Source organism: Taudactylus pleione, unplaced genomic scaffold, assembly GCF_031769625.1.
Source record: "Taudactylus pleione unplaced genomic scaffold, aTauple2 ptg000242l, whole genome shotgun sequence".
Classification (NCBI taxonomy): domain Eukaryota; kingdom Metazoa; phylum Chordata; class Amphibia; order Anura; family Myobatrachidae; genus Taudactylus; species Taudactylus pleione.
Window position 1 is genome coordinate 3,456,357 of NW_028284644.1, and position 15,100 is coordinate 3,471,456.

Sequence of the window (15,100 nt, forward strand, 5' to 3'; positions counted from 1 at the left end):
ACTGAGCTTCGTCGCTGTTACATCCAAGGCTCCATCTCTCTGGCTTGTTAGCTATAGTCTCCTTGCCTACTCTAGCAGTGATTCCACTCCCGCTCCAGTTGCTAAAGTTCGGTTCCAATCCGGCTCCACTTTTTAAGTCTGATTTCACTCCGGCTCCAGTTGCTAAAGTTCGGTCCCAATCCGGCTCCAGTCCCTAACTCTGGTTCCACCCTGACTCCAGTTGTTAAGTCCGGTCCCAATCTGGCTCCAGTTGCCAAGTCTGATTCCACTCCAACTCCAGTTGCTAAGTCTGGTCCCACTTCAACTCAAGTGGCTAAGTCCAGTCCCACTCCGGTACCAGTTGCCTAGTCCAACATCACTTCGGCTCCTCTTGCTCCACTCCGGCTTCTGTTGCTATAGTCTGGTCCCACTTAAACTGAGCAACCATGCAGTACACATCCCAGAGACTTACTCCAGTACCCTGCTCTCTACAGTACTGTCCTGTCACTTATACCTGTTACCTCGCACACCTATGAATAAATGTTATATCCGCCCCTCATTACTCCAAACCTACAGAGTTGTTAGTGAGCAGGTATCTAGACCTCACCCAGGTAATCCAGAGTCCCCTGTCCTGACAATAAGCTCAAGGCTAATGAGCGTGAAGGAGAATTTAGGTACCAATACCCTGCAGACATTATCCTCACGGTTGGAAAACTAAGACTCAACTCAATATCAAGTCATGCAGTATTTAGAAGAACTATTGGCTCACTTGGATACCATTCAAACAACTCTGGTAACGACAGTACCAGCATCCAGCACTCCGTCTTTGGTGCCAATGTCAAAACCACTGCTCCCAAGTCTTGTCTGTAGCTTCCCACTCCTAGTAGATTCAATCGAACCCCTAAACTCTGCCTTGCCTTCATCAACTAGTGTGAAATTAAGTTTGAGCTCTTACCGCACAACTTTCAAACTCAAAGATCAGGGATAACTTATATAATTTCAAACCTCTCCAATTCAGCCTTGGAATGGGTTTCTCTTTTATGGGAACGTGCAGATCCTATTGTGTCAAATTATGCAGACTTCATTGAGAATTTTAAAAGGATTTTCGATGAACCAGGTCATTCCTCTGCAGTGTCTATGGATATCTTGCGTGTCTGTCAGGGTCCCCGATCAGTAGGTCAGTATGTGGTCCAGTTCCAAACTATTGCAGCTGAACTTGAATCGAATGAAGAGGCCATTAAAGAAGCCTTCTGGAACAGTCTTTATGAAAGGCTCAAAGATGAGCTGCTGTCATGCTCTGGACACTTAAAACCACCATTTTACCTCTACGGTGCCTGTCCAGGCTAGCGCTGAGGTCATGCTGCGCATCACTCTCAGATAGCACAGAGATCCGCTCACGTTTCACAACGCTCCCGGCTGGTGCAGAGGTCTGCTCCTGCCCAGTCTGCTCATTGTCCTATCACTGAGCATGGAGATGGCTCTCCACAATCACTTGCTCACATCGTGTCTCCCCTGCATGATGGTATACTAACAGCACACCAGAGTTCCCTCCAGAACAACAGTATGGGTGCGGCCGTGTTGGACTCACCAGACTCTCTTCCACCACTCAGAGTGCTGCTCCCAGAGCAGCTCATCGCAGCATCCAATCCCTGTGGATCCACCTATATAAATTCCATTTCCTGACTGGCCTCTGTTGTCAGTACAATGTTGCTTCTTGCTGAGGTTACAGCTCAGTACTTTGTATCTGAACGGTCCCAGGGCCTGATTCATTACCGATTGCAATTGCGATTAGCGACGCAGACGGACGATGTTTGCGTACTGCACATATGCATCGTAGTGCGCGAAGGTCTGACTGCAATCAGACTGTGATCGTAGTGACTATGCAGACCCATCGCAGAGTGATGACAGGAAGTGAGTGTTTGGGGGTGGTGACGGAAGGGGTGGTCAGAGAAACGCAGTCGTGACAGTGCGTTTGAACGCTGTTACAGGGGCGTGCATAAATTAGCCAGTGCAATGCCATATGTAGCATGGGCTTTCACTGCCTGCACTGAGGTTAGCAATTTCTAAGTAAGGTCGGACCTGTTGTAATTGTGTGATAGGCTCCGATGTTACTTGGTGGTACCAATGTTTTTGCAGACTTGCTAAGTATTATGGATGGGAGTAAGGGGAAGTGGGCGATGTGCAATGAATCAGGCCCCCAGTCAGTTATACCCAGTTCCTATATCTGGTAAACAAGTCTCCTACACCTTGTACACCAGTCTAGTTTTTCACTGAGACTTGTTCTTACAGCCACCATCGGTTCCAGTCGATACCTCCAACCGTCGGTCTCAACCGATGCTTCCAACATTGGACTCATATCAATTATGTCCTTCAATTCATCAACATTTTCCCAACCGATCATGTTCATCAATTTAGCAACAGTGGACTCATATCAATAAAGTTCCTCAACTCATCAACATTGGGTACCAATCGATCAAGTTCATCAATTCATCAACATCGGATTCATACCAATTAAGTTTTTCAATTCTTTAACATTGGTCTCAAACCGATCAAGTTCATACATTTTTCAACATCGGATTCATATCCATCAAGTTCTTCAATTCATCAACATCACAAACTGATCTAGCTCTTCAGTTCAGAATTACCGGTCACTCCAGCGCTACTTAACAATCCAGCATCATCGGTCCCAACCTGATTCTACTCATCTATACAGTATAATTATCTCCAGTTCTCATTCCTAATAAAAACATTGCATTACTGTCCTCGCCTTCGGGACCATCGACCTCCACTTCTGCCTCCCACGCCTGTTCCAACCCTCAGGCGTGACAGCTGGTATCTCGTGATCCTCCTGGGACTTTGCCGGAATTGATCTCTCTCTGAATTAAAATTGATCTTCGCTTTTGAGACAAAGTAGCCTGCAAGTTCAGAAACTAATGATTCAAGTTTCTCCTCCTCCGGCTGATGAGCATATGCAGATTAACTGCTCACGACTATCTCCAGAGAAACTCCAGATCTGGGAAACTCAGGTTGGGGTTAGTAGCAAAATCTTCCCCAAAGTCTGAGTGTCTGTTGAATGTAATTTTGACCACTCCACTAGGACCAAAATCTTTTAATGCCTTGGTTGATTCTGGAGCTACCAGGAATTTCATCATATCATCTTTAGTTCAAGAAACTTCCATTCCCATCAACGCTTTATCTAAACTGGTCTTTCTTACAACAGTGGATGAGTGTCACATTCATGGAGGTCTCATTACTCACTACTCCATTGTCTATGAAGGTTGGATCACTGCATTGTGAACAAATGATTCCCAAAGCTACTCATTGTCTTGTCCTTGGTCTCTCATGGTTACTGCTTCATAATCTTCAGTTTGATTGGCCTACATCACAGCTTAAGTCATTGGGTGCCTCTTGTTTTCACTCCTGCCTATCTTGTGTGATACCACTACATGTAACCCAGTCTGGTGGGTCTGTAGTTGTTCCAGAACCCTGTAAAGACTATCTTGATGTTTTCAGTGAACGTGCCGCTGATACATTGAAAATAGGACTGTGCTATTGAATTAATCCCAGAAAAATCTCCACCTAGAGGGTGAACATTTCCGTTATCCGTGCTGGAGACTTCTGCAATGTCTGAATACATTCAAGAGATTGGCTGCGCTTTCAATCAACACTGTCAGTTTCATTTAAATTAATAATAAAATAATTATACTAAAAGGACATAATTTATGTATGTAATACACAAACAGAAAACACAACATAAAATAAATGATTGCATATAAATTAAAATCTTGAAAAAATATCGTTTGAAGAAGACAATATAATTATATTGTTTGATTGTATTGAAAACATTTTTTTTGCATGTGTATTGTCTGTAATGCAAGAGAAAAAAATATTAAATGAACGTGTGAAAAGCGTCAATTGATTGTAATCCAAGGTGTTTGAATAATCAAATAGAAAAAAGAAAGCGCTGATTCAGCTGAATAGTATTAATATATTTAATATACCTCCATTGGTTCAAAAAAACTCTATTCTCTTTTAAAAAACACAGATAAATATTTGCAACCGTATAAAATATACACCAGCCTGCAATAAAATCAACAATCCACATTTAACATAACATACAATAATGGGCCCACGACACACAATCTCTCTATACTTTGACATAAAAGATTTTATGATATACACCTAACCTTTCAGTAGTAAGTATTTCTACAGCAGCAGAGCAACCACTGTTCAATAAATAGATACACTTGTAACAAAAATAGAAATCAAACTGATACAAGGTGAATAAATCTGTTGCTTCCTAGATTTCTCTAGGTAGTATATTGTTACAGACTGTCAGCAGTCTCAATTCAAATACAGTTGTAGAAAAAACACCTGAAAACTAATACATATTAATACACCTTTTTTCTGCCAATGTAGGTACTAGGCAGTATATTATTTCAGACCATCCTCAGTCTTGATTTCAAACATATCCCTAATTGTAGAGGAAATATGAAAGCTGTTTTAGACCCTCACCGGTCTTGATTAATATATAGTCCTTTCAAGACAATTTGTTTAATCCCTTCCGCAGGATGTTAGCAAGTGTATTTAAATCACAGTCTCCTTCATAGGCCTTTAGGGAATAAACACAGTCAGGGAGTTCCTCTTAATTATGGTGACTTATGCTCTCAATTTCATATCCCACATGGTCATGTACTATGTAAAGAGGGTTATATACATAGAAAGAGAAAAAAAAAAAAAGTTTTTTTGTATAAACTCCTCTTTACCGGGATAGACTGGAGGTCTTTCTAGCATTCAGCTTGCTGCGGCTGCACGCCTTCACTGGCCGTGCTGTTACACCTGTGTAGTGTCCAGATAGCCACCTCCGTATTTATTAGAAATCCTCCGCATAGGTAGCTTTCTGCGGCTTACCTCGATGTTGGTAATTTATCTCTGTGGGTACCCTTCAGAGTTGGATTTTCAATATATGTGGAGCTGTATTTGCCGGCGTCTCTGCAACAAATAAAACGCGTTTCTCCGCCTGGCTGTCAGCGGCTTCCTCAGTTAGACACTAACACTAACTGAGGAAGCCGCTGACAGCCAGGCGGAGAAACACGTTTTATTTGTTGCAGAGACGCCGGCAAATACAGCTCCACATATATTGAAAATCCAACTCTGAAGGGTACCCACAGAGATAAATTACCAACATCGAGGTAAGCCGCAGAAAGCTACCTATGCGGAGGATCTCTAATAAATACGGAGGTGGCTTTCTGGACACTACACAGGTGTAACAGCACGGCTAGTGAAGGCGTGCAGCCGCAGCAAGCTGAATGCTAGAAAGACCTCCAGTCTATCCCGGTAAAGAGGAGTTTATACAAAAAAACTTTTTTTTCTTTTCTTTCTATGTATATAACCCTCTTTACATAGTACATGACCATGTGGGATATGAAATTGAGAGCATAACTCACCATAATTAAGAGGAACTCCCTGACTGTGTTTATTCCCTAAAGGCCTATGAAGGAGACTGTGATTTAAATACACTTGCTAACATCCTGCGGAAGGGATTAAACAAATTGTCTTGAAAGGACTATATATTAATCAAGACCGGTGAGGGTCTAAAACAGCTTTCATATTTCCTCTACAATTAGGGATTTGTTTGAAATCAAGACTGAGGATAGTCTGAAATAATATACTGCCTAGTACCTACATTGGCAGAAAAAAGGTGTATTAATATGTATTAGTTTTCAGGTGTTTTTTCTACAACTGTATTTGAATTGAGACTGCTGACAGTCTGTAACAATATACTACCTAGAGAAATCTAGGAAGCAACAGATTTATTCACCTTGTATCAGTTTGATTTCTATTTTTGTTACAAGTGTATCTATTTATTGAACAGTGGTTGCTCTGCTGCTGTAGAAATACTTACTACTGAAAGGTTAGGTGTATATCATAAAATCTTTTATGTCAAAGTATAGAGAGATTGTGTGTCGTGGGCCCATTATTGTATGTTATGTTAAATGTGGATTGTTGATTTTTTTGCAGGCTGGTTGCAAATATTTATCTGTGTTTTTTAAAAGAGAATAGACTTTTTTTGAACCAATGGAGGTATATTAAATATATTAATACTATTCAGCTGAATCAGCGCTTTCTTTTTTCTATTTGTATTTTTTGTCTTAAAAAGGGAGTTTGAGTAGACTTCCTATAGAGAGAGCAGCAGTTTCAGTGTAATTTATAATAAGATCAGCGCCAAGTACCTTTATTTCTGTTTTCTTTATGTTTGAATAACCAAACTGTTCTTAGAAGTTATATTTGTTGTCAGACAATATCTCTGCTTGAAAGCAATTGATTTTTACTATAGAATCTACAGAGGCTGATATTAAGTATTCTAGGTTATCCTGCCAACATCAGGGCTGCAACTAGGGAGGGGGGGCTAGGGGTGCATGTGCACCGGGTGAAAGATTTGAGGGGGTGAAGGGGCCCGCAGTCAGTGGCTAGCCGGGTACTATAATGAGTCAGACTGACTCATAATAGCACTGGCGTCACAAGATCGGCATACATAAGGGGGTGTGGCTTAGCGGGGCATGGCTACGCCCTTCTGGGAGTTCCTGCTTTGCCAAGGCGTGGTTGGGACTTTGAAGTCTGCGGCACAAAACCAGCATGGTAGCCAGTGAAGAGCCTCCCTGGCCCCTGCCTGCCAGACCATCCCTGCAGATCACATCACAGCCCAGCCCAGCTCTGCCTGCTAATGCAAGTAGTAAATTCAATATTTTTATTTATGCGTGTATGTATATACATATATATATATATATATATATATATATATATACACATACACAGTGCATCCGGAAATTATTCACAGTGCGTCAGGTTTTCCACATTTTGTTATATTACAGCCTTATTTCAAATAGGAATAAATTAATTTTTGGCCTTTGCCATGAAGCTCAAAATTGAGCTCAGGTGCATACTGTTTCCAGTGCTCATCCTTGAGATGTTCCTACAAGTTAATTGGAGTCCACCTGTGGTAAATTCAGTTGATTGGACATTATTTTGAAAGGTATACACCTGTCTATATAAGGTCCCACACTTGACAGTGCATGTCAGAACACAAAACAAGCATGAAGTCCAACGAACTGTCTGTAGACCTCTGAGACAGGATTATCTTGAGGCACAAATCTGGGGAAGGGTACAGAAAAATATCTGGCGCTTTGAAGGTCCCAATGAGCACAGTGGCCTCCATCATCCGTAAATGGAAGAAGTTCGGAACCACCAGGACTCTTCCTAGAGTTGGCCGGCCATCTAAACTGAGCGCTCAGGGTAGAAGGGTCCTAGTCAGAGAGGTGACCAAGAACCCGATAGTCACTCTGTCAGAGCTACAGCATTCCTCTGTGGTGAGAGGAGAACCTTCCAGAAGGACAACCAACTCTGCAGCAATCCACCAATCAGGCTTGTATGGTAGAGTGGCCACACGGAAGCCACCCCTTAGTAAAAAGCACATGGCAGCCCACCTGAAGTTTGCCAAAATGCACCTGAAGAACTCTCAGACCAGGATGAGACAAAGATTGAACTCTTTGGCGAGAATGCCAGGCATTATGTTTGGAGGAAACCAGGCACCGCTCATCACCAGGCCAATACCATCCCTACAGTGATGCATGGTGGTAGAAGCATCATGCTGTGGGGATGTTTTTCAGTGGCAGGAGCTGGGAGACTAGTCAGGATAGAGGGAAAGATGAATGCAGCAATGTACACAGACATCCTGGATGAAAACCTGCTCCAGAGTGCTCTTGACCTCAGACTGGGGCGACGGTTTATCTTTCAGCAGGACAACGACCCTAAGTACACAGCCAAGATATCAAAGGAGTGGCTTCAGGACAACTCTGTGAATGTCCTTGAGTGGCCCAGCCAGAGCCAAAACTTGAAACAAATTGAACATCTCTGGAGAGATCTGAAAATGGCTGTACGCTGATGCTTCCCATCCAACCTGATGGAGTTTGAGAGGTGCTGGAAAGAGGAATGGGCGAAACTGCCCAAAGATAGGTGTGCCAAGCTTGTGGCATCATGTAATTGCTGCCAAAGGTGCATCAACAAAGTATTGAGCAAAGGCTGTGAATACTTATCTACATGTGATTTCTTATTTATTTATTTTTTATTAAATTTGCAAATATCGCTAAATTTTTTTTTACATGTTGTCATTATGGGGTATTGTGTGTAGAATTTTGAGGACAAAAATTAATTTATTCCATTTTGTAACATAACAAAATGTGGAAAAAGTGAAGGGTGTTGAATACTTTCCGGATGCACTGTATGTGTTAACAAAAAGGAGTTTCACATGTGTCCCCTGTTAGTTGAGAAGTTATACCTTTTGATCGTCTGCAGGGCTGACGCGTCTATGATCAGCTAAATCTCACGGAGGGATCTCACATTGGAGGGTATGAATATGGATATCCAGAAAAAAAATCAACATCAAAAACCAGTTGGTCCTCTCCAACTGTAATCAGTACCAAAATTTGAGAGTTTCCAAAGGATATAATACTGTCTGGGTGGTGTTTGATCATTTTTTATAAATGGCTATTTTCATTCCTCTGTCTGGCCTTGAATTAGCACACATCTTCATACATGAAAATTTTCATCTCCATGGTCTCCCAAAGTAAATCATCTCAGACTGAAATGTACAGTTGTGGCCAGGTTCTGGAGAGCATTATGTTCTGCAATACAAATCAAATTCTCAATAGCATATAATCCCCAAACTAATGGGCCTTCACCAAAATTTGGAATAATGTAAATGCTTCCCTTAAGAAGGCCTCTTCTAATTACAAGAAATTTGCAGATCGGAAACGTCAAGCTGTAATTTCTTTAAAAGCTGGAGACCATGTTTGGCTTTCAACTCAGAATCTTTGACTCAGGGTTCACAGCATGAAATTTGTTACTTTTCCAATTTCTTGTGTACTAAAGCCTATGGCCTACAAACTTGAGCTTCCACCTCACTTGCAGATACCTAACTCATTCCATATATGTCTTCTACGACCATTAGTTCTAAATTGATTCCAGTCTTCAACACCAAACACCCCTAAAACCAAAATTCGTAGAGAAGTGTTACGTTTGATCAGTTCCTGGATTCTCGCCATTGTTTTGGTAATTTGCAATATCTCATGACTGGAAGGGCAATGGTCCAGAAGAAAGATCCTGGATCGATTCTACTGATGTTCATGCTTGTAAGTTTTCCACAAGAATCTATCCAAATCCAAAGGCTGTCAGGAATTGTCCTTGCTCTTTACAGTACTGTCCTGCCGCTTACACCTGTTACCTCGTACACCTATGAAGAAGTGTTTTATCCACCCCTCATTACTTCAAACCTCCCGAGTTGTTAGTGAGCAGTTATACAGACCTCACCCGGGTAATCCAGAGTCCCCTGTCCTGACAGTAAAAAGCCTCATAGTAAAAGCACTGAATCACAGGATCTTTCAGTGCTTTGATAGAATGGCTTGGTTGCTGCAACATGGCCATATTGGCCAGTAAGCGAACGGATTTGTTACCAAACATATAGTAAAATTTTTATTTGCATAATTGGCATGAGTATGCGTATTGGTCAGCTAAAAGCTTTCAAGAAGATGGCGGTGGAGTTTATAGTCAAAATTAGTGTCAGTCAGATCCGAATCAATGAGTCTTATAAGCATTACGCATAGCTAGGTGTAATTGATCATACTTATGTTGGTATTCCCGCTTTCTCCCAGCCAGGTAAACAATGACATGACATTGACTTCAATGGTGGGAACTGCTAGGTTACGAAAGGTTACCTAGCGGTTCTCACCATTGAAGTCAATAGTGGGAACCACTCATTGGCTGGGAGAGGCGGAGGCTTGCCTCTCTCAGCCAGTGAACGCTCAGCCAATTCATTTCTATGTGAAATGCCGCAGCTGAGCCGTCATTTGGGAAGTACAATCCTTAGACGACAGTACTTAAGTCCGTGGGTCCGGTTTTCTTTAAATTGGAAAGGCATTTTAATCCAGGTCTAGCATAAATGTAAGTAAATATTTTAACATGTGCAGTAATAGCCTTTCATTTTGATATCTTTGCGTCCAGTATGACAAATGAGAAAAATATTATCCAATGTAAAGTTAAAAATGTGCTAAGATAGAAAAAAAATATGCTAAACAAAAACATGCAAACACAACCAAACACATCCAATTGATTGGTCAATCACAATTTTGCTTACTTACCTATGATGATGTAAATGTAGTTGGGGTAATGGTCTTCTAAAAGATAGAAAAGATACAACTGGATTTAGAATAGTATCATTACTATAAATTATAAATCAGGACCTTGTCAGGTACTTATTTCAATCAATCAAGAATCTTTTATTTATACTGTATGTTTTAATTCCTGAATTGTCAAAAATATGTTTACTTCTGTTATATAATATAATATTACATAAATAATACAGACACCCAACAGAAAAAAAAAATAAAGGTGCAAAGTCTTATGTAATGTGGAGAGAGCAAAAAATAGACGGCACTCTGGAACAGTTGCACTAAACAAGGTGTGTTTATTGTTCAAGACAACTTACATGCAACATGACTAATAAAAACACCTTGTTTAGTGCAACTGTTCCAGAATGTCGACTATTTTTTGTTCTCTCTCTCTCTCCACACATAACATTAGCTATAGGAGGAACAAAAAGTACTCACTTATACAAAACTGGTCAGGCTTGGACCAGCTTTTATCCTCACAAGTTATAGTATTTTTTTTTTCAGGATCATGTTTGTAATAATTGATGCAGATGTAATGCACGGTCGTGCCACTGAAGTACTTTGGTAGGTTGGCAGAATTTTCATCAAGTTCTGCATGAGGGACTGTGGGAGGTGATTCACACACGGCTGAAAAAGAAACAGCAGTCCATCAAACAATCTAAATGTAGTTCAGGAATGAAAATACTAGGAATATAAAATACAGACACACAAATGAGCAAATTTGTAGAACAGATATAAGGACTGATTCAGAGGAGCACCATAACCACACACAATGCTGATGTTTACTGTATGTAGATGAGCAATTATTGTTACTATGCATGCGCAAAATTTTCTAAAAACCCCCAAGGTGTATGCGTCACCAGTGGCGAAACTAGTGCAGGGCTGCTGGGGCTCATGCCCTGGGCGCCGTGGGATCGGCGGTGCCGCCTGCCACGGTACAGGTCCGCCCTAGTCAGTGTAATGCAGACCACAGTGCGTGCGGTCCACACTACACAGTTACACACACATCTCCACCGGCACTGGGCAGTACACTCGTACTACACGGCGGCGATGTGTGTGTTTCAGCAGCCAATGAGAGTCGGGTAGACTCTCATTGGCTGCTGCGCCCACTGCCAGAGCCGGGTTGGAGCTCACTCATGAGCTCTGTCTTCCGGCTCCTGCAGTGGGTGATGGGAGAGACGTCATGACGTCTCTCCCGTAGTACCGAGCAGGACCGAGCGGGAGGTCGGAGGAGCAGACAGTGGCAGGAGCAGCGATTCAGGTAAGGTAAGTCAGTGTTTTATGTGTATGTATGTCGGTGTGTGTTTTGTAAGAGGTACTACTGGCACTGTATCACTACTGGGGGCACTGAATAGGGAGGACCAATACGGGGGGCACTGTATAAGGAGCACTGCATAGGGGGGATCACTACTGGGGGCCTGCATAAGGGGGACACTACTGGGGGTATTGTATAAGGGGCACTACTGGGGGTCTACATAAGAGGGACCACTACTGGGGGCATTGCATACTGGGGGAACTGTATAAGGGGCACTACTGGGGGTCTTCATAAGGGGGACCACTACTTGGGGCACTGCACAGGGGAGCACAGTATAAGGGTGCACAACTGGAGACACTGTATAATGGTGCACTACTGGGGGCACTGTATAAAGGGCACTACTACTGGGGACATTGCATATGGAGCATTACTACAGTGGGCACTGCAAGAGGGGCACTACTACTGGGGGCATTAAGGTGCATATGGAATGGAAAATAATGTTCCCAGTGACAAGAAAGGGGTGTTTGTCATGTTGACACGACCCATTTTTCAGTGACCATGCCCCTTGTGGCATGTGACACACCCATTTTTCATCACGCGACCCTTCGGCGTGCACGTAGAAGGGGGAGAAGGGGGGGGGTTTCCATTTTTCAACTTGCCCTGGGCTGCAAATACCCTAGTTAGGCCACTGTGCGTAACCCTGAGTAAATGCACAAAGTCGCTGTTGCGTATGACACAGAAGCAGGGGCGTAACTAGAACTTTGTGGGCCCCACAGCAACATTTTTAAGGGAACCCCTCCGACTCGGGTCTACACCATGGTAGGAATGGCTAGTGCCGCACAAGAGGCGTGGTTAATGTTGCCTATCATTTTGATGGCTTAACATGCTCAGTCTATAATTTTCACATCCCTCATCATCTTCCATCATAGTCATTAACCCATATATATGTATGGGTTGGGTACGGGATGCCGGCGGTCAGAATAACTACCCTAACCTTTCCCCCCACAGATTAACCCTAACCCTCCCTCCGCAGCCTAACCCTCCCCCCCACAGCCTAACCCTCCCCCCCGCAGCTTAACCCTCCTCCCAGCAGCCTAACCCTAACCTTTCCTCCCACAGATTAACCCTAATCCTCCCCCCCACAGCCTAACCCTAACCCTCCCTCCCCCCACAGCCTAACCCTATCCCTTCCTATAGTGCCTAACCCCAATACTTATTGCCCAGATGTCAGTGTCAGGATTCCAACTGCTGTCAGGATTCCGTCACCGGGATTCTGACCGCCGGCATCCCGACCGCTGGGATGCCAATTACATCCCATATGTATTGTTTATACATACATACATATATATATATATATATATATATATATACACACACATACACACAGTATATATATATATATACATACACACATATACATACAGTATATATCTATATATCTATACATATATACACTATGTATATAATATATATATACACACATTTCTACATTCTGTATATGTATATATAAATACATATGTGTATATATATATATATATATATATATACACGCACACATATATACTGTATACACACATTATATATATATATATAAGCACATGTAATTATATATCTACTACATGTATATATATATATATATATATATATATATATATACACACACACATTTATATATATGCATATATATGTACACATACTGTATAGATACATACATATAAATATATATATATATATATATATACATACATACACACATATACATAGATACAAACGAAAAAGGCGGCACTCAGAAGTCTTGTAAAAACTAAGAATTATGTTGTTCATCCCTATTCAGGGAAGAAATTCAGTATCAATTGGCCCCTTACATGCAGTTCGCGGTTTGTGGTGTATATTCTGTCTTGCCCATGTGGGTTATGTTACATGGGCAAGACAGATCGCCAGTTCAAAGAGAGAATGGCTCGACATCGAGCCGCCATTAGAGCTGCGCTTTTGTCAGGCAGCAGTGAACAACTGGTGGCTAGGCATTTTGCCCTTTTGAAGCATAATATAGCCACAGTGCGTTATAAGATCATTGACCATGTCCCAGATTTGATAAGAGGGGGGGACAGGTCAAAAAAACTGTTGAAGCTTGAAGCTTCATGGATTTTTAGGTTAGACACTATGGCCCCCTCGGTTTAAATAAAACGCTTGGGTTGAGTTGCTTTCTTTGAATATATCTTCATGATATATATATTTTTTTACATTCTTTACGATGTTTTTGTCTTTTTTACTTATTGTTTGTGAAGACTGCTGTTTTGTTTGGATTTACTTAATTAATTCCTAAATGTTGTGATTCAGTCAATGTTCATTACATCACTTATTTATATATGGCTTCCTTGCTACATTGGATTATTGGGATTTTCATTTATTTGTCATAGTATATTATGTTTATATGTTAGTTGTGTGTTTAACATTTGAGAAACAGTATTTATATCCCTCTCGTATTTGAAGATTTTTCCGTACACGTGGTAATAGCAATTTCGATAAGGTGATTTAATGTATGATATATGTCTTTGTATGATGTTCATTAGATGTAGATTTAATCGTGTAAGCCATACGATTATGTCAGTAACGGGTTACATCTATATGTTATTACATTTTATAGTATTCCACTGCTTGATTAGTGTCATACATGTAATTTGACATATAATGTTCAGATAATTATATCTTTAGAATTTATTTATACTACTGATTGACACTCTTTGTTTTTATTTTATTTAGCACTTTTTATGTATATGGTCATTTGGTACACATTCATGGATGGTGTTTTCAAAAGTCTTGCAATGATATAGGATTTTAGATTTTTATTAGAGTCAAACGTATTATCATCATATATTTATTGGCCAGTGTTGTGGGTAATCTGGCATTGTAATAATATTACTACACGTTTGTTAGACTCACATTACATGTCTTTTTTATTTTATATAGATTGATTTAAGTAAATTTATCATCACGTGTTTTTTTAAATATTTATTTTTTTCACATATTTATTTAATATTTTACACATGTTTCTTTTTATATATTATTGACTTAGGTTGATTTTTTACTTATTGATTGATGTTTTTATTCACAATCACGAGTGTTTATTATAATGTACACTTGCATTCATATATGTGTTATTATGTTTGTTACACAGAGTTGCCATGACTACTGAATTACCATCCAATATCTGTCGTCATCCTGTGCGCCCGGCGTGGCCGCGTGACCATCAGCTGCACACAGTAATCATCTGTGCGCTTGTTGATTGAGTTCCTGGACCCGGCGTGGCGCAGAGGGTTGGTGTATATTGTTACGTCCGGTGGGGTGAGTAATAAAAGTATGTTTGATTATCAATGTTATCATTTATGACACCCTGATGAAGGGGCAGTTGGCCCCGAAACGTTGATGAGATGAAGATATATATTAAAGCATAGCACTGCGTCTCTTGTTTTTACAAGACTTCTGAGTACCTCCTTTTTCGTTTGTATATGGTGGGGACGCCGTTCCCTGTAACAGGAGGGCACCGGAGCAAGTATCTTTTCATCTAAACTGTGAGTGCCGGATCAATTTTGGAACTAATATATATATATATCTATATATATCTATATATATCTATATATATATA

The 15,100-nt window shown here is 41.0% G+C and overlaps 1 protein-coding gene across 5 annotated transcripts in view; it reads right to left on the bottom strand.

The window, feature by feature from the left end:
* The window catches only part of LOC148516718 (zona pellucida sperm-binding protein 3 receptor-like), a 200,861-nt gene that overhangs the window by 31,142 nt on the left and 154,619 nt on the right, over positions 1-15,100 (bottom strand). For all 5 annotated transcript variants that reach the window (XM_088479634.1, XM_088479636.1, XM_088479632.1 and 2 more), the window contains 2 exons: positions 10,641-10,829; positions 10,173-10,208 (listed from right to left, as the gene is read on the bottom strand). In XM_088479634.1, coding sequence (XP_088335760.1) covers positions 10,173-10,208; positions 10,641-10,829 — 225 coding nt within the window. The remainder of the gene's footprint in view (positions 1-10,172; positions 10,209-10,640; positions 10,830-15,100) is intronic.